The 24,384-nt window shown below is 39.1% G+C and overlaps 3 protein-coding genes across 3 annotated transcripts; all 3 read right to left on the minus strand.

Moving 5' to 3' along the window:
• Positions 1-783: 783 nt before the first annotated feature.
• LOC106677011 (nuclear factor 7, brain-like) lies at positions 784-2,274 on the minus strand. Its single transcript, XM_076890482.1, has one exon. It carries the CDS (start codon positions 2,268-2,270, stop codon positions 822-824), a length of 1,449 nt encoding a protein of 482 aa, XP_076746597.1. The 5' UTR covers positions 2,271-2,274; the 3' UTR covers positions 784-821.
• Positions 2,275-7,383: 5,109 nt separating this feature from the next.
• LOC106674826 (E3 ubiquitin-protein ligase TRIM35-like) lies at positions 7,384-9,224 on the minus strand. Its single transcript, XM_076890483.1, has one exon. It carries the CDS (start codon positions 9,222-9,224, stop codon positions 7,809-7,811), a length of 1,416 nt encoding a protein of 471 aa, XP_076746598.1. The 3' UTR covers positions 7,384-7,808.
• Positions 9,225-13,882: 4,658 nt separating this feature from the next.
• On the minus strand, positions 13,883-16,097 carry LOC143421377 (nuclear factor 7, brain-like). The gene has a single exon (XM_076890484.1). The coding sequence runs from the start codon at positions 16,095-16,097 to the stop codon at positions 14,685-14,687; it is 1,413 nt and encodes a 470-aa protein (XP_076746599.1). The 3' UTR covers positions 13,883-14,684.
• Positions 16,098-24,384: the final 8,287 nt, after the last annotated feature.

Here is a 24,384-nt window from a genome sequence, read left to right on the forward strand (position 1 = left end):
CAACAACAGAATCACCGAATTTGATTTATTTCACTTCTCAGAGACATTTTGTGATTCTCAATAATCAAAGAAACCAGATAAAGAATGACACTGAAATAATGAATCAAAGGCAGGATTCATTGTGATTCACTGAAACACTGAGACTGAGAGTGAAGTTTAAATATCAAATTTAAAACCTGATTATAAAACATCAGAAGATCCAGAAATCTTTCAAACTGTGAGAGATGTCTGCTGCTGATAAAAGTTAAAAATAACACAAAAAATGACATTTTTAATCTATTCAAATAAGTGTATATGATATCTCACTGAAATGAAGATGCTGCTGAAGTAAACATGTTAGAATTTTATCTGTTTAAACATTTCTAACCTGCTGATGTGAGACAGTTTCAGAACTTAGAAGTCATTTCTCTGAATTTGGAAAACTTTAAAGTAGACATGTTAATATAAAATGTTATTTAACTGAAAACAAGATGTTGACAATCAGGATAATTACGATCTTTTATTTGTAAAGTTGGCTCTTGACATAAATTTAATCATGAATCCTTCTTTTAAGAAGTGTCACAGTTTGCTGTTCACACTCAACCACTTTGAAAAGCAAAGAAATCATCATTCAGATTTTAAAATGATCAAAACATTTACATGAACAACATGAGAAATATTCTGAGAATATATTCATTAAAACAACAAAATAAAATGAACCCTGATAATGAAGTTAGACTGTTTGATTAATGATTTCCATAAACTTAAGCCTGCCCCCCCACCCCACCCGCCCACACACACAATCTAACTAACTAAAAGGATGAGAGCAGAGAAAAAAAAGTTCACAGAGACGTCGTTGCAGTTTTCAGATAAATCTCAGTCTGACAGATTTTGATATTTTGATAGATTTTGGCGTCTCCTTCCTTTCCAATACTGAAATATGGGAAGAGTTTCTCAGTGAAAGTGTCTCTGTAAGTGTAGATGTGAGTCATGTCTTCAGGGTGATAGAAGGACACCTCCCCCCTGTCATAGTCCAGCTGGACTCTGATCCTCTGGAGACTCTTCTTCACTGTCACAGTCTGACCAACACCATTAGTGTATTTTCCACTGTGATGCAATAAACACCAGAATCCATTTATTGGTGAAACAAAACACTCTCCCTTCCTGTCAACTGACTCTTTAACTAAACCCACAGCCCAGTCAGGATGGTCTCCCACCTCCACCTCCCAGCTGTGTTTCCCTGAGCTGAAGCCCTCAGAGCCAAAAACATGGGTATAGTTAGTGTTTCTGTCTGGATTATCAGGAAGCTGCTGCCATGTGTCTCCACGTCTCACACTGGTCAGATCATCAGACAGATAGAGACACCAGTGTGCAGTGTTTGGGTCCAGAATGACAGGACTGAAGTGGACCTTCTCCTTCATCTTCTCCCACACTCTGAAGGACAGGTTGCCCAGGTGTTTGGCCACATCTATCAGTGCTCCTGAGACCAGCTGTGGATCTGACACTGAGCTCTGGGCTCTGGCTCTGCTCTGAGTGTCTTTATAACTGCTGAGGAATGGCACGCTGTGTTTCTGCAGCTCTTCTTCAACAGCAGAGATGCTGCCTGACAGAGAGGAGATCTGCTCCTCAATCATCTTCATCTCTCTGCTGATAGTCCTCCCCTTCTGCTCCTCTTCCTCCCTCAGAGCTGCCAGTCTGGACTCCTCTTCCTCTTTCAGGAACTGCTGGAGCTTGTTGAACTCTGCTCTGATCTGCCTCTCTGTGGACAACAGCTGCTTCTTGGAGTGTTGAATCACTTCATTGTATGTTTCCTCCACTTGTTTGTATTTGTTCCTCTTGTCCTGCAGAGACTTTAAGTCAGATTTCAGCTGCTCCTTCAGGTCACTGACTGCTTCGTCTACAGGAACCACTCTGTGACTCTGGTGGAGAGAAAAGTCACACACAGGACACACAGCTCTCTGCTCGTCCACACAGAACAGTTTAGGCACTTCCTCATGTTTACTGCACACCACTGTTAATTTCTTCTCTCTCTTTTCTGTCTCAGATGATCCAGATTTCTGTCTCCCAGCAACTGAATCAGCAAGTTCTTTCAGTGTGAAATTCACACCAGGATATTCCTTTGAAGATTTTCTTTTACAAATGGGACAGTTTTTGTTTTTAGTTTGTTCCCAGAATTTCTGCAGGCAGCTTGAACAGAAGCTGTGGTTGCAGCTCAGAGACACAGGATCTCTGAAAGTCTCTGAACACACATGGCAGCTCAGGAAATTTTCAAAAAGAGCTCTCTCAGCCATTTGATCTTCAAGTATTATTAACTCACCAAATTAGTGTCTCTTGAACTTTCTGATTAAAATCCTCCAAATGTGTGTTTTTCAGCACAGATCTGACTCCCTGTAATGGCGTCTCAGCTCAGTTCAAAAGTGTCTGAATTTACTTTCATTTTCATGAATCACGATCACGTGTTAAACTGAAACACGCACATAACACTTGTGTCCGTCAGAGGGCGCTGTCAGAGTCATTCAGATATGTTTTCAGTTTGTGCTCCTTAAAATGACACAAAAGCAAAAATGTAGAAAATCTTGACTTAAAAAAAGAAAAGAGAAGCTAAACAGAACATAAAAATGACACAAAGAAGGTGAAGCTGTGGTGTTTCAGAAGTTCAAGTAGCACAAGTCAGCTTGTTCTCAGAATTTTTATCTGCAGTTTTAATTAAAGTTTTCGTTGCAGCCAAAGACAGAATTTTAGATTGATCACAGGGTTTAGATTGTCAACCTGTCAGACCTCTGCTCTCATACTCAAAACAAAGAAAAATTCTTGACCCTCATGAACATGAAGCAATAATTTAGAATAAAATGCAGCTGAAATAAATAAAATCAAAAGTTTATTTTCTCAAATAATACATCATTAAAATATGTTTGTTATAAACTAAATGTGTACCAGTGAATACATTTATACATTAATAACCACCAAACATAATATCTGCTTTTACTACCTGGGCTGTGACCTCAAACCTGCATAAGATTTTAGACCTTTAGACTCCAACTTTCAAGTTTGTCATGAACTGAAATGTGATGAGATGGTGATGTCAAAATAATAATGAAAAATAAATAGAAGAATCACAGTGGACACTGAGAAACCAGAAATGCTGATAATGAAAAAATAAACAAACTGATATAAACTTGTTGATATGACATTAAACTGTGACAACACAGAAGAATTCAGTCACATGTCACAAATCAGATTCTGGTCAAAGTCATGTTTAAGGTACTACTGCCTTGAAGTTGTCAATCACATCCACTTTTTTATGAAACAGAACACCGTAGAGCTTTTATAAATGCATTAAATGAATCCATGACAAGACAACACATACTTTATTTATTCCAGAAGTTGTGACATTACTGTGTTAAAGCAGCCAATTTCACATACAAGGTCTCTCTAATGGTGTGAGATCTGGCAGGTGTCTAGTCACAAAATACATTTAACAAGTATTTTGATCATTCACTTAAAGAAGCAGCAGCGCTCTTAAGACTTTTCTGTGACTGATGAAGTCAGACAGAGTTTGTGTGAGAAACCAGAGTTAGGCTGTTGTTGTTAGGCTGCACAATAAATGCACAAAGTCACATATAACAGTGTTAGGCCAATGATGATATTTTAATATTCTTCATAGAAATGAATGTATGAAACAGTGCATTAGCTTATGATTCATAAAAACATATTCAAAACCACAATTGTTTAATTAATGGAGAGATCACTAAATGGCAGCAATAAATACTTGATTAAATAGGCCGATGCTAGTACTGGGTACCTTGTGTAGTGGGGTGTAAGTAAACTGTGTAATTTGAATTAGCATTAGGAGACTTATACGGTAATTTTTTACAGAAGCTTAATCTGCTGATGATGCAGCCCATCAGCTTTGATGTTGAGGATTTAAGTATTTGGGAATACTGCTAGACTCAAAATTACCCTTCAAAAAAACACGTTTAAAAAGTAGTGAGAACTGTAAATGTTAATATACTGAACTTTAGACATATCCGCACATCAGAAAAAGCAGTGATTACATTCCTGCACTCTATGATACTGGCTCATATTGAATACTGTATTACAAGTTGGTCCTTTACCAGTCTTGTTGCTATTGGGCCAATCGAAGTATGCTACAAAAGAGCATTGAAAATATTAGACAAAAAACTTTTGTCATACAACCATTGTCAAATTTTAGATAAATACAAGTTTCTAAATTTTACTAATTTCAAATTATTTAAAGTGTAACATAAACAGTGAAGCTGGAGGATGAACGTTAACTTTTTTCGACTTGATAAAAGTTAATGTGAGGGTTCCCGATGGTTTGGGACAAATGCAATCACATGGCAGGATGCTGTAAACGGACCGAACTTCAGTCAGGAGAACAACTGAGATAATCCATCCACAATAAATGAATAACATCACTTTATACATTGAGCAAACCAGAACTTTTACATAAGGCAGGATTGAAAGTGGTTTTGGAGAGCTCATTCACAAACTATGATGTTATAGTGATGATTCCCACAATTTCAGCTGCAGCCTCCTCTTGTCTGAAGCTTCTGCCTCCTGCTCTCCACTCTCTTGTTAAAAGACAATAAGAAGACATACACGACAGAAATAGTGAGCCAGAAACCAACAGATTACTCACATGATAGCCTCAGACTCCTCAGTGTTTCAGTGTGTCTGACCACCTAAAAAGCAGGTGTCCAAAAGCAGTGTTGCCTCACAGCAAGAAGGCCCCAAGTTCATCTCCATCACCTGGGCCTTTCTGTGTGGACTTGTCATGTTTGTGTGGGTTCTCTCCGGCCTTTTTCCCACCTCCACTTGATATCTACAATATGTTATTTGTCTTCACCAGATGGTGCTGCTAGGCTGTCGTTCAGATACACATATTATTTGCGTGAGTAGTTGCCCTCAAAACAAAAACAAAAAAGGAAAAGAAGTAAAACATTTTGACAACTCATGTTTTACTTTATCTTAATATGGCAAAAAAAAAAAAATGAGACCAAGAATGTGAAGTGTATCTTACGTATTGAAGAACAATGCAATCAGTAGAGGTGGGCAGATCGATCCAAGTATTGATAGTATCGATACCAACTCTGGTATTGCTATGGGATCAAGTCTACCATGATAGGATTGATGCTTTGTTTCTATCCCCACATATTTGTATTAAATTCATGCATTTTTTGGAGATTAAAATTATACCTCAAACATGCAGTCTGAGGTATAATTGTTACATGCCACGACAAGTGGCACTGTTATTCCTCTGTTTCTCTTGTCTTTCAAGTGTAAGGCCTGTATCTATTGGCCCATTTAAAGTTAATTGGTATGTGTCTATTGGCTGATCTGTGCACAGTAGGTCAATCACTTGCCAGGGATCATTACAAAAGGGCAGCTGCCCAGCCGGTTGGACCTGCTTCTGACTCTCTCTGTGTTTCTGTGTGTGATCTTAAAGTGTAAATCTCAGCTTAAAGCTCACAAAACTATTTCAACACAGCAAACAGCTAAAACAGGAAATAACAGCAGGTGAATGGATTTAAACACAAAGTGTGGATCTTTCATCCGATGTCACGTATGTGGACATGCTGTCAGGAGCTGAAAGCCGACACCTCACAGATTCTGCAGCTGCAGGTTTCGTCACTCTCAGACCAAAATTCACTGAACCAGCAGCAAAAGAAGATCAAAACGACATGTCGCATTTAAAAAATTGTTATGAATTTCCCTCTTACTTTAGCTGTTCTGCTCCCACCAGGATAAAAATCACACTTTTTGTAGAGCAGTGTCTCCTTTGCACGCACTGTGACAGTTTCATGCTCTGGCGGGCAGCTCCCTGCTCCCGGATAGAAATCCTGCTCAAGCGAGTAAATTGACTTTTAACAGCCCAAACGAGGACGGGGTCCTAATGTGAGTTACTCTGTGGCAGCAACAGAAATGCTGTTTTAAACTGTATTTGTTTACAATTTGAAAAATAAAGTTTGCTGAATTCATTGTTAACAGTTATTGTTTGTGTGCAGCTGTGGAAATACAGACAACTGTCACTGGATTATTTAATGTTGAAGAAATCTTTAAACCAGAGGATTCTAGTTCTGAAGCCTCTGCACTACAGTGACACCAGAGAGCAGAGACATTTTAACCAGTGGAGTTTTGGCCAGATTCTTTCCCTGCAGGAGAGCTTTGTGGGTGTTGGTCGAGGCCTGTACTGCCCTCTCTCCCCCTCTGAATGTGTGGTGGTTGCAGATGACACACAAGACTCAAACTTACAGACACTACAGCGACCACATCAGCAGATTTGATTGGATCATAAAAAGACAATTTGCTTTATCGCAGCAGGATTCTGGATTTGAGCTGATCAGACTGACACTGACCTGAGGTGAATGTGTGATTAGACATTTTATTTGTTTATTTAAAATATTTACAGATGAACTTGGCTCAGTCTTAGTGTTCTGTTTATCTGTTAAGTGAAGTCATTTCTAACATTTAATGATTTACATTTAAAAAATAGGATAAGTGTAAATGTTTACAGTGTAAACATTTTTACTAGAAAACAAAATATGAACTTTGTCTCCATCTTGTGCGTAAATATAATATACAAATAAAACATCACTATTATAAAGCTGCACCTTCATCTGAAATCTCTGCAGCTTTGTTCATTCAAACTATTTTCTGAGTTTGTAAACATACAGATTAGCTGTGAGAATGTAAAGTTTATCAATGATCACATTTGATTTCTGTCTGGGGTTAAATGTGAGTGTTGGTCTGAAAAAAAGATTTAAAATGTAGCTGCTTAAAATAAATTCTTGATTTTATAAAATCTGCTGATTGTTTCAATAAAACAGCTTCAGCACAACAAGAATATTTACAAACTAATAGAAGCAAATAATATTTTATTCTAAGGAGTCAGTTAAATGTAAACACAACAATCAAAGTGAGTTTCCAAGTTAAATGAATCTGAACTAATGACTGTGTCTGAAAAGCTGATTTACTGTCAAACACAACAACAACAGAATCACTGAATTGATTTATTTCACTTCACAGAAACATTTTGTGATCTCAATAATCAAAGAGAGCAGTTAAAGAATAACATTGAAGTACAAATCAAAGGTAGGTGATTCATTGAAACACTGAGGCTGAGAGTGAAGTTTGAAAATCAAATTAAAACCTAATTATGAAACATGAGAAGATCCAGAAATCTTTCAAACTGTGAGAGATGTCAGCTTCTGATTAAGGTTAAAAACAACACAAGAAAGAACATTTTTAATGAAATCAATCAAGTGTAGTTACACTGATGAGACAGCGTCACAACTTAGAAGTCATTTCTTTGAATTTGGAAAATTTTAAAGAAGACGTGTTACTTTCAAATGTTATTTAACTTAAAACAAGACGCTGATAATCAGGACATTTAAATCTTGTAGTTGTAAAGTTGACTCTTGCTGATGTTTAATCATGAATCCTTCTTTTAAGAAGTGTCACAGTTTGCTGTTCACACTCAACAACTTTGAAAAGCAAAGAAATCATCATTCAGATTTTAAAACTATCAAAAATATTTACATGAACAACATGAGAAATATTCTGAAAATATTAATTTAAAAGAAACAAGAAAAAAATGTAAAAGTTTCTGACAGAAACTCGAGTGGGTCACAAGATTTTCACATGAAAAAGTTGCTTTGGTTTCACTGAATTGCTAATAGTTCCACTAGATCAACAAAATGAAATAAAACCTGATAATGAAGTTAGACAGTGTGATTAATAATTTCCCCAAAATTAACCCTGTTGCTGTACTGAAAAAACAGTTAAAACAAAGAATCACTTTACAATCAAATCTCAGTCTGACAGATTTTGATATCAGAGGTTTTGGCGTCTCCTGCCTCTCCAATACTGAAATATGGGAAGAGTTTCTCAGTGAAAGTGTCTCTGTGAGTGTAGATGTGAGTCATGTCTTCAGGGTCATAGAAGGACACCTCCCCCCTGTCATAGTCCAGCTGGACGCTGATCCTCTGGAGACTCTTCTTCACTGTCACAGTCTGACCAACACAATTAGTGTATTTTCCACTGCGATGATTTAAACACCAGAATCCATTTATTGGTGAAGCAAAACGCTCTCCCTTCCTGTCAACTGACTCTTTAACTAAACCCACATTCCAGACAGGATGGTCTCCCACCTCCACCTCCCAGCTGTGTTTCCCTGAGCTGAAGCCCTCAGAGCCAAAAACATTGGTATGCTTAGTGTTTCTCTCTGGATTATCAGGAAGTTGCTGCTTTGTGTCTCCATGTCTCACACTGGTCAGATCATCAGACAGATAGAGCCAGCCACTTGCAGTGTTTGGGTCCAGAATGACAGGACTGAAGTGGACCTTCTCCTTCATCTTCTCCCACACTCTGAAGGACAGGTTGCCCAGGTGTTTGGCCACATCTATCAGTGCTCCTGAGACCAGCTGTGGATCTGACACTGAGCTCTGGGCTCTGCTCTGAGTGTCTTTATAACTGCTGAGGAATGGCACGCTGTGTTTCTGCAGCTCTTCTTCAACAGCAGAGATGCTGTCTGACAGAGAGGAGATCTGCTCCTCAATCATCTTCATCTCTCTGCTGATAGTCCTCCCCTTCTGCTCCTCTTCCTCCCTCAGAGCTGCCAGTCTGGACTCCTCTTCCTCTTTCAGGAACTGCTGGAGCTTGTTAAACTCTGCTCTGATCTGCCTCTCTGTGGACAACAGCTGCTTCTTGGAGTGTTGAATCACTTTATTGTATGTTTTCTCCACTTGTTTGTATTTGTTCCTCTTGTCCTGCAGAGACTTTAAGTCAGATTTCAGCTGCTCCTTCAGGTCACTGACTGCTTCTTCTACAGGAACCACTTTGTGACTCTGGTGGAGAGAAAAGTCACACACAGGACACACAACTCTCTGCTCGTCCACACAGAACAGTTTAGGCTCTTCCTCATGTTTACTGCACACCACTGTTAATTTCTTCTCTCTCTTTTCTGTCTCAGATGATCCAGATTTCTGTCTCCCAGCAACTGAATCAGCAAGTTCTTTCAGCGCAAAGTTGACAATAGGATGATCCTTTGAAGATTTCCTTTTACAAATGGGACAGTTTTTGTTTTTAGTTTGTTCCCAGAGTTTCTGCAGGCAGCTTGAACAGAAGCTGTGGTTGCAGCTCAGAGACACAGGATCTCTGAAAGTCTCTGAACACACATGGCAGCTCAGGAAATTTTCAACAAGTCCGAGTTTCTCAGCCATTTAATCTTCAAGTACTTTTAACTCACCAAATTAGTGTCTCTTGAACTTTCTGATTAAAATCCTCCAAACGTGTGTTTTTCAGCAGAGATCTGACTCCCTGTAATGGCGTCTCAGCTCAGTTCAAAAGTGTCGGAATTTACTTTCATTTTCATGAATCACGATCACGTGTTAAACTGAAACATGCACATAACACTTGTGTCCGTCAGAGGGCGCTGTGTGTGTCATTCAGATAGTTTTCAGTTTCTGCTCCTTAAAACGACACCAAAGTGAAAAATGTAGAAAATCTTGACATCTCCATTTTAAAAAAAGAGAAGAGAAGCTAAATAGAAAATAAAAATGAGACAAAGGAGGAGAAATCTGAGTTGTTTCAGAAGTTCAACTATCACAAGTCAGCTTGTTCTCAGATTTTTTATCTGCAGTTTTAACTAAAGTTTTCATTGCAGCCAAAGACAGAATTTTGGATTGATCACAGGGTTTAGATTGTCAACATGCCAGACCTCTGCTCTCACACTCAAAACAAAGAAACATTCTTGACCCTCATGAACATGAAGCAATAATTTAGAATAAAATGCAGCTGAAATATATAAAATCAAAGGTTTATTTTCTCAAATAATACATCATTAAAATATGTTTGTTATAAACTAAATGTGTACCAGTGGATACATTTATACATTAATAACCACCAAACACAATATCTGCTTTTGCTACCTGGGCTGTGGCCTCAAACCTGCATAAGATTTTAGACCTTTAGACTCCAACTTTCAAGTTTGTCTTGAACTGAAATGTGATGAGATGGTGATGTCACCAAAATAATAATGAAAAATAAAGAGAAGAATCACAGTGGACACTGGGAAACCAGAAATGCTGATAATGAAACATAAACAAACTGATATAAACTTGTTGATATGACATTAAACTGTGACAACACAGAAGAATTTGCAGTCACATGTCACAAATCAGATTCTGGTCAAAGTCATGTTTAAGGTACTACTGCCTCAATCACATCCACTTTTTTATGAAACAGAACACCGTAGAGCTTTTATAAATGCATTATATGAATCCATGACAAGACATCAATTACTAGAAGTTGGGAAATTACTGTGTTAAAGCAGCCAATTTCACGTACAGGGTTTCTCTAATGGTGTGAGATCTGGCAGGTGTCTAGTCACAAAATACATTTAACAAGTATTTTGATCATTCACTTAAAGAAGCAGCAGCGCTCTTAAGACTTTTCTGTGACTGATGAAGTCAGACAGAGTTTGTGTGAGAAACCAGAATTAGGCTGTTGTTGTTAGGCTGTACAATAAATGCACAAAGTCACATATAACTGTCATGGTCCCCGTGCCTGCCCAGCCGGCCTCACAAGGCTACACTTGTGTTTTTGCTTTCTCTCCCCCCCTACGTCTCTGCCTGGGAGGAGCTCACTGCTGGCTCCCGCCCTTGGCTCACACCTGTTGGCGATCAGCTGATTTCCCGACTACTATTTGAGGCTGGGACACAGATCTTCTCATCGCTGGATGATTGTGCTACTAACGTTAGTCTCTCTTCCCAGCTCCCGTGGTCTTGTACCTTTACGCCCTACCTTCGTGACTTGTGAGTGATTTTTCCCTTTCTTGTTCCAGTTTACCTTCCCGGACCTGTGACCTCCCAGCTGTACGAATGTGTGTGAGTTGGATGTGAGGACGTGAGCGAGCGTGAGAGAGAGAACCTTCCCCTAATCCCTTGGAACCCTGGATTTTTCCCCGTCACTGTATATATTATCGCACTGGTGTGTAAATAAACGGCGCTCTGAGACGTCAACCTGTTCTGCGCTTGAGTCCCTGCTTTCAGATTGTGACAATAACAGTGTTAAGCCAATGATGATATTTTAATATTCTTCATAGAAATGAATGTATGAAACAGTGCATTAGCTTATGATTAATAAAAACATATTCAAAACCACAATTGTTTAATTCTGGAGAGATCACTAAATGGCAGCAATAAATACTTGATTAAATAGGCTGATGCTAGTACTGGGTACCTTGTTTAGTGGGGTGTAAGTAAACTGTGTTAATTTGAATTAGCATTAGGAGACTTATACGGTAATTTTTACAGAATCCTAAACTGCTGATGATGCAGCCCATCAGCTTTCATTGGCATTACATGATTTACAAAATGACTGAATGACTCATGGCTGTGCCTTAATGTTAAAAAGACTGTATCAATGTTTTTTTAGTAAACCTAAAACTACCTTGGCTGCAGTAAAAGTTTGTTTGGGTGCACAAAAACTAATTAATAATGTTGAGGATTTAAGTATTTGGGAGTACTGCTAGACTCAAAATTACCCTTTAAAAAAAACACGTTTAATAGAATAGAATAGAATAGAATTCAACTTTATTGTCATTGCACATGCACAGGTACAGGGCAACGAAATGCAGTTTGCATCCATCCAGAAGTGCCCAGTGATATAGATATATTACAATATATATTAGCAATAATATAGATATGTAAGTATATTACAGAAATGGGTCTATTATGTTATAATGTACACGGTATGAAGTATGTTGTGAATATTCTATAACTATAAGTATGTACAGGCTGTAGTGAGTACAAGCTATGTACAGGATATGGACAGGATATAAATATGAAAAACTATACAGAATATGAAATAAATAACTTTACAGGAATCTGAGATATACAGCTATACAGAAATGGGAACTATGCAAGTTGTAAACAGTTGTAGGGTTAAAAATTATCGTATGTACAGAATGATTGTTTACACAGGGCTATACAGTAGTGCAGTTAAGGTAAGTGAGGGTGTGGATAATTTCTACAGAGGCTATATAAAGTGCTAGTGGTGCTAAAAAGTGCTAAAAAGTAGTGAGAACTGTAAATGTTAATATACGGAACTTTAGACATATCCACACATCATTAACGGACTACTCTACTTTCGCCTTCCCACCCGGCAGATGCCGCATCACCACCTTCACCTCCGGATCAACCATCAGTAGCTGTAGCGCAGCCGGAGGTGCTCAGGGAGCGGGAGGAGCCCGCACCGCCAGCTGCGGAGCCCTGCGAGCCGGAGCAGGAGCCCGGAGAGCGGGAGGAGCCCGCACCGCCAGCTGCGGAGCCCTGCGAGCCGGAGCAGGAGCCCGGAGAGCGGGAGGAGCCCGCACCGCCAGCTGCGGAGCCCTGCGAGCCGGAGCAGGAGCCCGGAGAGCGGGAGGAACCCGCACCGCCAGCTGGGGAGCCCTGCGAGCCGGAGCAGGAACAGCTCAGCGAGCCGGAGCTCAGCGAGCGGGAGGAGCTCGCGCTGCCCGAGCAGGAGCTCAACGAGCGGGAGCCGGAGCTCAGCGAGCCGGAGGAGCTCGCGCTGCCCGAGCCGGAGCTCAGCGAGCGGGAGCCGGAGGTCGGCGAGCCACCAGCTGAGGAGGTCGGCGAGCCGGAGGGACCTCCACGTCTAGCGCGCCCTCCACGCCGCCCACGTCTAGCGCGCCCTCCACGCCATCCACGTCCAGTGCGTCAACGTCAGCGACCAGCGCGTCATAGACCGTGTGCCACACCTCGCTATTGCTTACCGGAGCAGCGACGTTGCCACCGGACCCGTGGCAGGCCGCCGGAGGAGCAGCGCTGCCACCGGACCCGTGGCAGGCCGCCGGAGGAGCAGCGCCGCCACCGTACCTGTGGCAGGCCCCCGGAACTGTTTTGCTGCTGCTGCCGGACCCGTGGCCATCCGCCGGAGCTGCAACGTTGCCGCCATTGGACTCGAGGTAGGCCCCCTGAACTCTTTTGTTGTAATGATGGGCCGCCTGAGACTGTTTTGTGGCGTTTTTTCTTTTTTTTTGCTCCGCTGCAGGATGCGCAGTCGGGCTTTGGGACTGTGACCTTGGGGGGGTTGTTTCTTTTGTGGTTTTTGCTTGTTTTGGTTCTACAGCGACCACATCAGCAGCATCAGTTTGATTTGATCCTAAAGAGACAATTTGCTTTATCGCAGCAGGATTCTGGATTTGAGCTGATCAGACTGACACTGACCTGAGGTGAAAGTGTGATTAGACATTTTATTTGTTTATTTAAAATATTTACAGATGAACTTGGCTCAGTCTTAGTGTTCTGTTTATCTGTTAAGTGAAGTCATTTCTAACATTTAATGATTTACATTTAAAAATAGGATAAGTGTAAATGTTTACAGTGTAAACATTTTTACTAGAAAACAAAATCTGAACTTTGTCTCCATCTTGTGCGTAAATATAATATACAAATAAAACATCAGTATTATAAAGCTGCACCTTCATCTGAAATCTCTGCAGCTTTGTTCATTCAAACTATTTTCTGAGTTTGTAAACATACAGATTAGCTGTGAGAATGTAAAGTTTATCAATGATCACATTTGATTTCTGTCTGGGGTTAAATGTGAATGTTGGTCTGAAAAAAAGATTTAAAATGTAGCTGCTTAAAATCAATTCTTGATTTTATAAAATCTGCTGATTGTTTCAATAAAACAGCTTCAGCACAACAAGAATATTTACAAACTAATAGAAGCAAATAATATTTTATTCTAAAGAGTCAGTTAAATGTAAACACAACAATCAAAGTGAGTTTCCAAGTTAAATGAATCTGAACTAATGACTGTGTCTGAAAAGCTGATTTACTGTCAAACACAACAACAACAGAATCACTGAATTGATTTATTTCACTTCACAGAAACATTTTGTGATCTCAATAATCAAAGAGAGCAGTTAAAGAATAACATTGAAGTACAAATCAAAGGTAGGTGATTCACTGAAACACTGAGACTGAGAGTGAAGTTTGAAAATCAAATTAAAACCTAATTATGAAACATGAGAAGATCCAGAAATCTTTCAAACTGTGAGAGATGTCAGCTTCTGATTAAGGTTAAAAACAACACAAGAAAGAACATTTTTAATGAAATCAATCAAGTGTAGTTACACTGATGAGACAGCGTCACAACTTAGAAGTCATTTCTTTGAATTTGGAAAACTTTAAAGAAGACGTGTTTCTTTCAAATGTTATTTAACTGAAAACAAGATGCTGATAATCAGGACATTTAAATCTTGTAGTTGTAAAGTTGACTCTTGCTGATGTTTAATCATTAATCCTTCTTTTAAGAAGTGTCACAGTTTGCTGTTCACAGTCAACAACTTTGAAAAGCAAAGAAATCATCATTCAGATTTTAAAACTATCAAAAATATTTACACGAACAACATGAGAAATATTCTGAAAATATTAATTTAAAAGAAACAAGAAAAAAAATGTAAAAGTTTCTTACAGAAACTCGAGTGGGTCACAAGATTTTCACATGAAAAAGTTGCTTTGGTGTCATTGAATTGCTAATAGTTCCACTAGAACAACAAAATGAAATAAAACCTGATAATGAAGTTAGACAGTGTGATTAATAATTTCCCCAAAATTAACCCTGTTGCTGTACTGAAAAAACAGTTAAAATAAAGAATCACTTTACAATCAAATCTCAGTCTGACAGATTTTGATATCAGAGGTTTTGGTGTCTCCTGCCTTTCCAACACTGAAATATGGGAAGAGTTTCTCAGTGAAAGTGTGTCTGTAAGTGTAGATGTGAGTCATGTCTTCAGGGTGATAGAAGGACACCTCCCCCCTGTCATAGTCCAGCTGGACTCTGATCCTCTGGAGACTCTTCTTCACTGTCAGAGTCTGACCAACACCATTATTGTATTTTCCACTGTTATGGAATAAAAACCAGATACCATATTCTGGTGAAGAAGAACACTCTCCCTTCCTGTCAACTGACTCTTTAACTAAACCCACATTCCAGGCAGGATGGTCTCCCACCTCCACCTCCCAGCTGTGTTTCCCTGAGCTGAAGCCTTCAGAGCCAAAAACATTGGCATACTTAGTGTTTCTCTCTGGATTATCAGGAAGTTGCTGCTTTGTGTCTCCATGTCTCACACTGGTCAGATCATCAGACAGATAGAGACAGCAGTTTGCAGTGTTTGGGTCCAGAATGACAGGACTGAAGTGGACCTTCTCCTTCATCTTCTCCCACACTCTGAAGGACAGGTTGCCCAGGTGTTTGGCCACATCTATCAGTGCTCCTGAGACCAGCTGTGGATCTGACACTGAGCTCTGGGCTCTGGCTCTGCTCTGAGTGTCTTTATAACTGCTGAGGAATGGCACGCTGTGTTTCTGCAGCTCTTCTTCAACAGCAGAGATGCTGTCTGACAGAGAGGAGATCTGCTCCTCAATCATCTTCATCTCTCTGCTGATAGTCCTCCCCTTCTGCTCCTCTTCCTCCCTCAGAGCTGCCAGTCTGGACTCCTCTTCCTCTTTCAGGAACTGCTGGAGCTTGTTGAACTCTGCTCTGATCTGCCTCTCTGTGGACAACAGCTGCTTCTTGGAGTGTTGAATCACTTCATTGTATGTTTCCTCCACTTGTTTGTATTTGTTCCTCTTGTCCTGCAGAGACTTTAAGTCAGATTTCAGCTGCTCCTTCAGGTCACTGACTGCTTCTTCTACAGGAACCACTTTGTGACTGTGGTGGAGAGAAAAGTCACACACGGTGCACACAGCTCTCTGCTCGTCCACACAGAACAGTTTAGGCTCTTCATCGTGTTTACTGCACACTGCCATTAATTTCTTTTCTCCTGTCTCAGATGATCCAGATTTCTGTCTCCCAGCAAATGAATCAGCAAGTTCTTTCAGTGTAAAGTTCACATCTGGATAATCCTTTGAAGATTTTCTTTTACAAATGGGACAGTTTTTGTTTTTAGTTTGTTCCCAGAATTTCTGCAGGCAGCTTGAACAGAAGCTGTGGTTGCAGCTCAGAGACACAGGATCTCTGAAAGTCTCAGAACACACATGGCAGCTCAGGAAATTTTCAAAAAGAGCTCTCTCAGCCATTTGAATTTCAAATATCTTTAACTCACCAAATTAGTGTCTCTTGAACTTTCTGATTAAAATCCTCCAAACGTGTGTTTTTCAGCAGAGATCTGACTCCCTGTAATGGCGTCTCAGCTCAGTTCAAAAGTGTCGGAATTTACTTTCATTTTCATGAATCACGATCACGTGTTAAACTGAAACACGCTCCTAACACTTGTGTCCATCAGAGGGCGCTGTGTGTGTCATTCAGATAGTTTTCAGTTTATGCTCCTTAAAACGACACCAAAGTGAAAAATGTAGAAAATCTTGACTTCTCCTTTTAAAAAAACGAAACCTAAAAAGAACATAAAAATGACGCAAAGAAGGTGAAGCTGTGGTGTTTCAGAAGTTCAAGTAGGTAAAATCAGCTTGTTCTCAGAGTTTTTATCTGCATTTAACTAAAGTTTTCGTTGCAGCCGAAGACATAAATTTGGATTCATCACAGGGTTTAGATTGTCAGCCTGCCAGACCTCTGCTCTCACACTCAAAACAAAGAAAAATTCTTGACCCTCATGAACATGAAGCAATAATTCTGAGTAAAATGCAGCTGAAATACATAAAATCAAAAGTTTATTTTTTCAAATAATACATCATTAAAATATGCTTGTATACCAGTGAAGTTAATTTTCTTTGACCAGATTCAATCAAAGATGACTGTATTACTGTAAACTGACTACATCCTGTAAGTAGTTCGAGTTCAGGGACACAGGATCTCTGAATGTCTCTGAACACGTTACAGTTCAGGAAAGTTTCTACACACATCAAATGCAACGTCTTTACAGCTTGTACCTTACAGTCCTTCAAGAAAGCAAAGTTCTTTTAGAGAGCTCACATGTTGTCATGGTGTTTTAGATAATTAATAACCACCAAACACGATATCTGCTTTTACTACCTGGGCTGTGGCCTCAAACCTGCGTAAGAGTTTAGACCTTTAGACTCCAACTTTCAAGTTTGTCATGAACTGAAATGTGATGAGCTGACCAGTGTGAGAGATGTCACCGAAATAATAATGAAAGATAAAGAGAAAATCACAGTGAACAGACCAGAAATGCTAATAATGCAAAAATAAACAAACTGATATAAACTGTTGATATGACATAATATGACACTGAACTGTGACAACACAGAAGAATTTACTGTCACATGTCACAAATCAGATTCTGGTCAAAGTCATGTTTAAGGTCCTACTGCCTCGAAGTTGTCAATCACATCCACTTTCTTGAAAAATAATTAAAAAGACAAAAAAACAACAACAACATTATAGAACTCTTATAAATGCATTAAATGAAGCCAATGAAAGAAAAAATACAAAGAGTGAAGTGTTCAATAAATCAATACATAATATGACACAATAAGGATCTTATGTCTAAACTAAGTACAGGGATTGTGGTGTGAGGTGTAGATTTTCTGTATCTTTGTGTCAGTGAAGCTGAAACAGTTGTTGAAGGAAGTGTTTATCTGCAGGTCCAGTAGGAGATGCAGAGGATGGTTTGGGTCCATTACCCACAGCAGCAGTTATCAGGATGGAGGGATCCAATCAGGTTGTATAAACCGAATTAATGAAATATTCAGTTGTTTATTTTATTTTTTACAATCCTAACCTCGTTACTTTCACCAAATAAAATATTTTACGCAACGTGGAGCAATGTGTGTATGGTATACCGATTATTGGCCATGATTGTAGCATAACTATCCACACAAAACACAGGCTTTATTCAGACCATGACATGGTAAATGGTAAATGGCCTGTATTTATATAGCGCTTTACTAGTCCCTAAGGACCCCAAAGCGCTTTACATATCCAGTCATCCACCCATTCACACACACATTCACACACTGGTGATGGCAAGCTACATTGTAGCCACAGCCACCCTGGGGCGCACTGACAGAGGCGAGGCTGCCGGACACTGGCGCCACCGGGCCCTCTGACCACCACCAGTAGGCAACGGGTGAAGTGTCTTGCCTAAGGACACAACGACCGAGACTGTCCAAGCCGAGGCTCGAACCGGCAACCTTCCGAACTCCCAACTCTTGAGCCACGATCGCCCCATGTGAATTAAGACAATAACTATGGTGTTATACTTGGTTAGAGTTGTAGGGACTCCCAAAAACTTCCTTGAGGTGACCGTTTTTGTGATTTGACACTATATAAAAAATGAATTGAACTGAATTCTCTCTCTCAGTAACTCAGAGACCAGTTTCCCATGAAAAATCTGTTTTCTGCATTATTCGCTTGTTTATTACACACCAGTCTTCAGTTGTGTTCAGTGCTTTTGTTTTTTCAAAATTGGCGTCTGACAAGAAAGTTTCATTTCTGCTGTTCAATACTGAAGAAATATAAACTCTTAAAAATTATGCCAAATTACAAAAATCTTAGCTGTGTCTCTAATAAAACCTCTGTAACTTTGCTCTGCTTCACTTCAGCAACATCAGGTAATGTTCATATTTTGATTTATGGTGTTCTTGTGTTTTTGTTCAACTGCAGAATATTTTAAGAGTGTTGTGTGCTGTAGAAAGCCAGGCCAGGAAAATCTCCTTCATATTTTTCTGTGTTTTATCCTCAGTTACTTTGACACAAAGGCATTTGCTGTGATGCTGACACCTTTGATAAAGTCTCGCAAGTGTCAGCTTTGTTTTAATACACAGATATAAAAATATGGATAAATGTACTGATAAATGATCATAATTATAATATTTCTGACGGTTGACCTCGTGAATCGGCATCGAAGCAGTTATAGAAATAGAAATCGATACCCTGCCCTAGTGTGAACAGAGTGTTTGTGGTGGCAGGCTGGACACCAGAGCTACAATTGTTAAAAACAATGGGTTATGTGTTGATGTCACTTTTGTGTGGTTTTGACCTTTTTGTAGAGCAGTGTCTGCTTTACACGCGCTGTGACAGTTTCACGCTCTCGCAGGTAGCTCTCTGTGCTCGGAGAGACATCCTGCTCACGCGAGTAAATTTATTTTTATTTCTCTACAGGAACTTTGTGTTAAAGGGTCAACGCACCAAAAAGGGTTTTGATAAGATTTGATTGCTCGTGCAAGACAGAAACTAGTCAGGGTGATTAATAATGAGCACAAAATGTATCACATCCATACCATCCATACTGGGCTGGCTGGGCAGGCACAAGGACCATGCCAAAAAATGAATGATATTTAATCGTGATTAATCAAAATTAATCCACAGCAATCCTGTGATTAATCTGATTACAACATTTAATTGTTTGACATCACTAGTTTGAAATAAATAAAACTACATGCTGGGTTAAATGTCTGAAAGATGATTTTCAGGAAAAACAAACAAACAAACAATAAAATCACTGCAGGTGCTGATGAGTAAAATATTAATCAACCATAGACAATATGTTTGCTAATAAGAAGAAAGTTTAAAAAACAACCAAATGTTTACGATAAAGCTTTGCCACTGTAACTTTTCCCTCATAAGAAAATGTTGACTTTATAATGAAATCTCAGTCTGACTTGATATCGCAGGTTTTTGCATGTCTGCAGGGTAGAAAAAGATTCACTTGGCAAAAAGAATAAATGAAGTTTTACTGACTTTTAGTTAATCACTCATCTTTCTCTGATAATTATAGTAACTCAACATTTCTTAATAACTCCTGACAAATTATTTATTTAGACCCACTGTTTATGGAAATACAAGAAAAAGATGTTTTATTTGTCTATTTAAAATATTTACAGATGAACTTGGCTCAGTCTTAATGCTCTGTTTTACCTGGTACGTCATTCCTAACATTTAATGATTTACATTAAAAATGTGAGAAAGTGGAAATAAAATGTTTAAAAAACATGTTTCCATAAATGAAAATACAAACTTTGTGTCCATGTTGTGAGTAAAAATAATATACGAATAAAATAAAAGTTGAACCTTCATTTGATATTTCTGCAGCTTTGTTCATACAAACTATTTCCAGCTCTGCTCTGTCAGTGTGAATATTACATTTACTGTTAAGCAACATAAGAGTTTATAAAGATGCAGATCAGGTGTGAGGATGTAAACTTTATCCATGATTCCATTTGTAATGGTGTAGTACCCTCATACTCACTGTGTTTTCTGTCCATAGCGGTCCTGGTTTAGGTTCAGGTCTCTGTTTTGTTGTTGCCAGCAATAAAGCTGAGTGTTTTGAGTTTTTCTTCTGTGTTTTGGAGTCTGGGTTTGGGTCCTTTTCCTGCCTGCACACAGCCATGACAATTGCAGCTGCAGCCTCCTCCTCTCTGAGGCTGCACCTCCTGCTTTCTCTGGAGCTGCTGCCTCCTGCTCTCCACTCTCATGTTAAAAGACAATAAAAAGACAGACATGACAAAGTTAGTGAGCCAGACACCAACAGATTACCCACATGATAGCCTCAGACTCCTCAGTTTCCATAGAGAGTGTATCTGACCACCTAAAAAGCAGGTATCCATTCAATTAACTTTTACTATTAAAACAATAGTAAAAGTACCTTTAATAGTACAAAAACAAATATTGTTCTCTTCCCCTGTGCTGTCATTCATGGTGAAGTCCCTCTTATCATATTAATATTAATAGTATACATGAGTGAGAGTCTGTATTTAGTGAGGATTAACAAATGTTCCTGACCACAACCTTCTTTTATGTAAAGATATAGCAAACAGTTAAATGTTGGACAATCAATGGATTTAAAAAACATAACAAATTCTCCAAATGTGTGTTTTTCAGCACAAATCTGACACAATCAATGTGTCTCAGCTCAACAGTGTAGAAATTTAGTTTAAGTTTCATTCATTATAGTCAACAGGCAGCACGGTTGAGTGGTGGTTAGCAGTGTTGCGTCACAGCAAGAAGGCCCTGAGTTTGTCTCCACCACCTGTCTTTCTGTGTGGACTTTTCATGTTTGCGTGGGTTCTTTTTCTCTATAAGTAGTTGCCCTCAATATAAAAACGAAAAAGGAAAACAAGTAAAATATTGTGAGTTTATCTTAATATAGCATTAAAATGAGACCAAGAATGTGAAGTGTTTGGTATATTACTTATTGAGGAACACTGCAATCAGTAGAGGTGGGCAGATCTATCTAAATATTGATCATATCGACACCGACTCTGGTATTGGTATGGGATTGATACGATCGGATCGATGATTTGTTTCTATCCCACGTTTTTGTATTAAATTAGTACATTTTTTGGAAATTAAAATAGGACCTCAAACCTCCACAATGAAAAATGTCAAACAACAGAAGTTGACCCAAAGACCTTTAGAGACAGGAACATTTACATTCCAGGTCTCCAAAAACCCAGTTTCAAAATACTTGAAAAGCTGGAAGGTGTGTTTTGTTGTGTTAGCAAAAATCAGAGTGAGTTAGTGGTCACAATTTGCAAACTGATGATGGGCCATCTGTTAAGTCATGACACACTGCTCTCCCCAACATAAGCTGCCTACATAGGTTAAAAGTATCGGTACTGACCCTGTATTTACTTGGTATTAAATCAATATAAAAATCTGCAGTCTCACACAGCACTAGCAATCAGCTGATTGCCACTAAACCAGTTTTACAAGATTTATTTTTTCAGTTGCAACAGATGAAATGAGTCATGCTAGATACGTTTGTAAATATACATGATTGAAACTAATGAGTCTAATGTGTTGTTAGAGTGAGAATTCACTAACTTTGAAGCAGAGCTGAGTTCAGACATTCAGCTTAAACTGCTCTGGTGAGTTCGTATTGATGCACATTCATTTTAGTGCTGTGAAAAGGTAGTGGGTGTGTGGGGTGAAGTCAGCACTCTTCTGTGGAAAAAACCAGAGGTAATTAATTCACTCGGGTGCGAGTGGGTATACTGTCGGTAAGAGACTTTTGCCATTTTTGTTTGGATCATTTGCTATTGTATGTGCCTATTTTTAATGTGTCATTGGACTTTTTTAGTGTGACCACGAATTTTAATAGAAGAATTGATCAAGCCCTAGATCGCCTGCGCGCAGGGAAACTGATCAATATTGTAGGTATATTGAGTGTTTGTTTTAGCTTCATGATTTTGAATGGTTTCATAAAATTGATATTTTATTGGGTAATATTTTAATCGATAATGTTGTTTGTGTTTTTCAGCTGTGCTGTCTCTGCTGTCCTTTTTTCATTCTTTTGATTGATTTGTAATTTTGTTTTGGTTAGTCCGTCCAGCCGTAAAGGCAGTTATTGATTGAGAGTAAGTTGTGTAAGGGCGGACTAACCTCCCTTTTTGTTTTTGGTCTAATTGTTTGTGCCACCTCCCTTTATCTCCCAGATCGCAGGCCATGCATAGCACTGATTCCCAGCTGTGCTGAGACCTGAATTGTTTGCAGTGTGTGCCACGATTGCAGTGTTGCTAAACGGGGTGTGACGGGTTGCAGTGTTGTTATTTTCGCACAGTTTGTGTGGTAAGTCTCATGTGCAGCTGGGATATCAGCAGGATGTATTGCAAGTCCTGTCTGGAAATAACTGGGAATTTGTATGTCTAACTAATGTGATAAATAAATGATCAATTTGTTTCTTTGCCCCGTTTACTCATACCTTGTCCTCGGTTACAGAGATTTAACAATTCAATGACGCATCCACCTTATTTATTAAAAAGTCTCTGTATCGGTATCTGCGATACTGGCCTGTATTTACTTGGTATCACATCCATACCAAAATGTGCAGTATTGCACACCAGTAGAACACATATATACACATACATGAGGAGGTGAACAAAACTAACCCGGAAGTACTATCTCTCCCTCTGGAGCAGCAGCGCAGTACAGCAAACTTATGACTTCGTTCCAGCTACACCCAAAGAATATGCCATACATATGGGTATTATGATGCTATTTAAAGCTATTCAACCTTGCATATGGAAATGAAACTGGGACAGAATGTTCACCTGTGCCATTTTCTCTGAGAGAGGAGATAAAAGAAATGCAAGTGGATAGTGACAATCTATCTGAACCCACAGGGCCTGGTGAGGATGAGCTTTAAACTCATTTGCAGTCTAACTTACAGATTCAACCACTGGGACACACTTATATAGACATTACAAGGTCTACCTGTCACAGAAAGCCACAACAGTTTCTGACTTATGAATCATTGGGTGAACCCTCAGTGCAGTCACATGCAGCACTTAATCTAGTTGGGGAAACGCACAGCACCACAATTACTTGTCACAACCATACCATCATGCACTGTATTTCCATGCCCACCATTGGCAATTGTGCCGCCTGCGTGTATGTCACATTCACCAATGTACTGCACCCCAATACCATACTCACCATACCAGTATCACGCATCACTGACCCCATCTGCATACACATCACCCCTATTGTTTAAAGTAATTCTTGGACTGATAAAATCAGTTATAAGTTTTGAGAGAGTTTGTAAAAAAAGTTTTAAATGTCATGATTTTGTGAATGTCGGGAACCATTTTATTTTTGTCAGGGAGTGTGTGATACCCACTAAAGTGTGATCACATTTATGTGAATTAATTTATGTTTAAGTAATTTTACTTTCAATCTAAGTTATACTTTCATTGGAAAATGCCCTCTGTTAAGTCATGACACACTGCTCTCCCCAACATAAGTTGCCTATATAGGTTACAAGTATTGGTACTGGCCCTGTATTTACTCTGTATCAGGTCAATATAAAAATCTGCAGGCTCACACAGCGCTAGCAATCAGCTGATTGTCACTAAACCAGTTTTACAAGATTTATTTTTTCAGTTGCAACAACAACAGGAAACATTTTCTGCCAACGTGTCAGCAGGATTGTGTCTGTGACTAAAGACGACTCAGTGAACAAAGATGCAAAAAGTTTCAAAATTTCTGTTCTGTGAAGACTTTGCTGAGATTTTTCCTTTTGGGAATGTTTTAGTATTTTCTGTTTTTAGATGTGTTTTTAAATTTTGTTGAGTGACCAAATGTGTTAAAAAACAATCAAATATTATACATTTTGACACTCATCTGACATCTCTGCAACTTTCTCTATACAAACTTCTCTTCTCTGTCAGAGGGCTCATTAACAGCTGCAAAGTTTTTGTTTACTTAAGCGTTAATGCAGATATTTCAATAAGGAGAGATAGATGGAACTAAACATGATTTACTGATATAAGAATTCAGTTATGCTATTTTGTGATTAGACTACGATGGCCCGTCACAGCAGAATGAAATCCCAGCTGTGATAGAAACCAGGTGTCCTCTGTGTGCCGGTATGATGAAATGAGTCATTCTAGATAAGTTGATAAAAATGTACATGATTGAAACTAATGAGTCTAATGTGTTGTTAGA

Source organism: Maylandia zebra, linkage group LG12 (genome assembly GCF_041146795.1).
Source record: "Maylandia zebra isolate NMK-2024a linkage group LG12, Mzebra_GT3a, whole genome shotgun sequence".
NCBI lineage: Eukaryota > Metazoa > Chordata > Actinopteri > Cichliformes > Cichlidae > Maylandia > Maylandia zebra.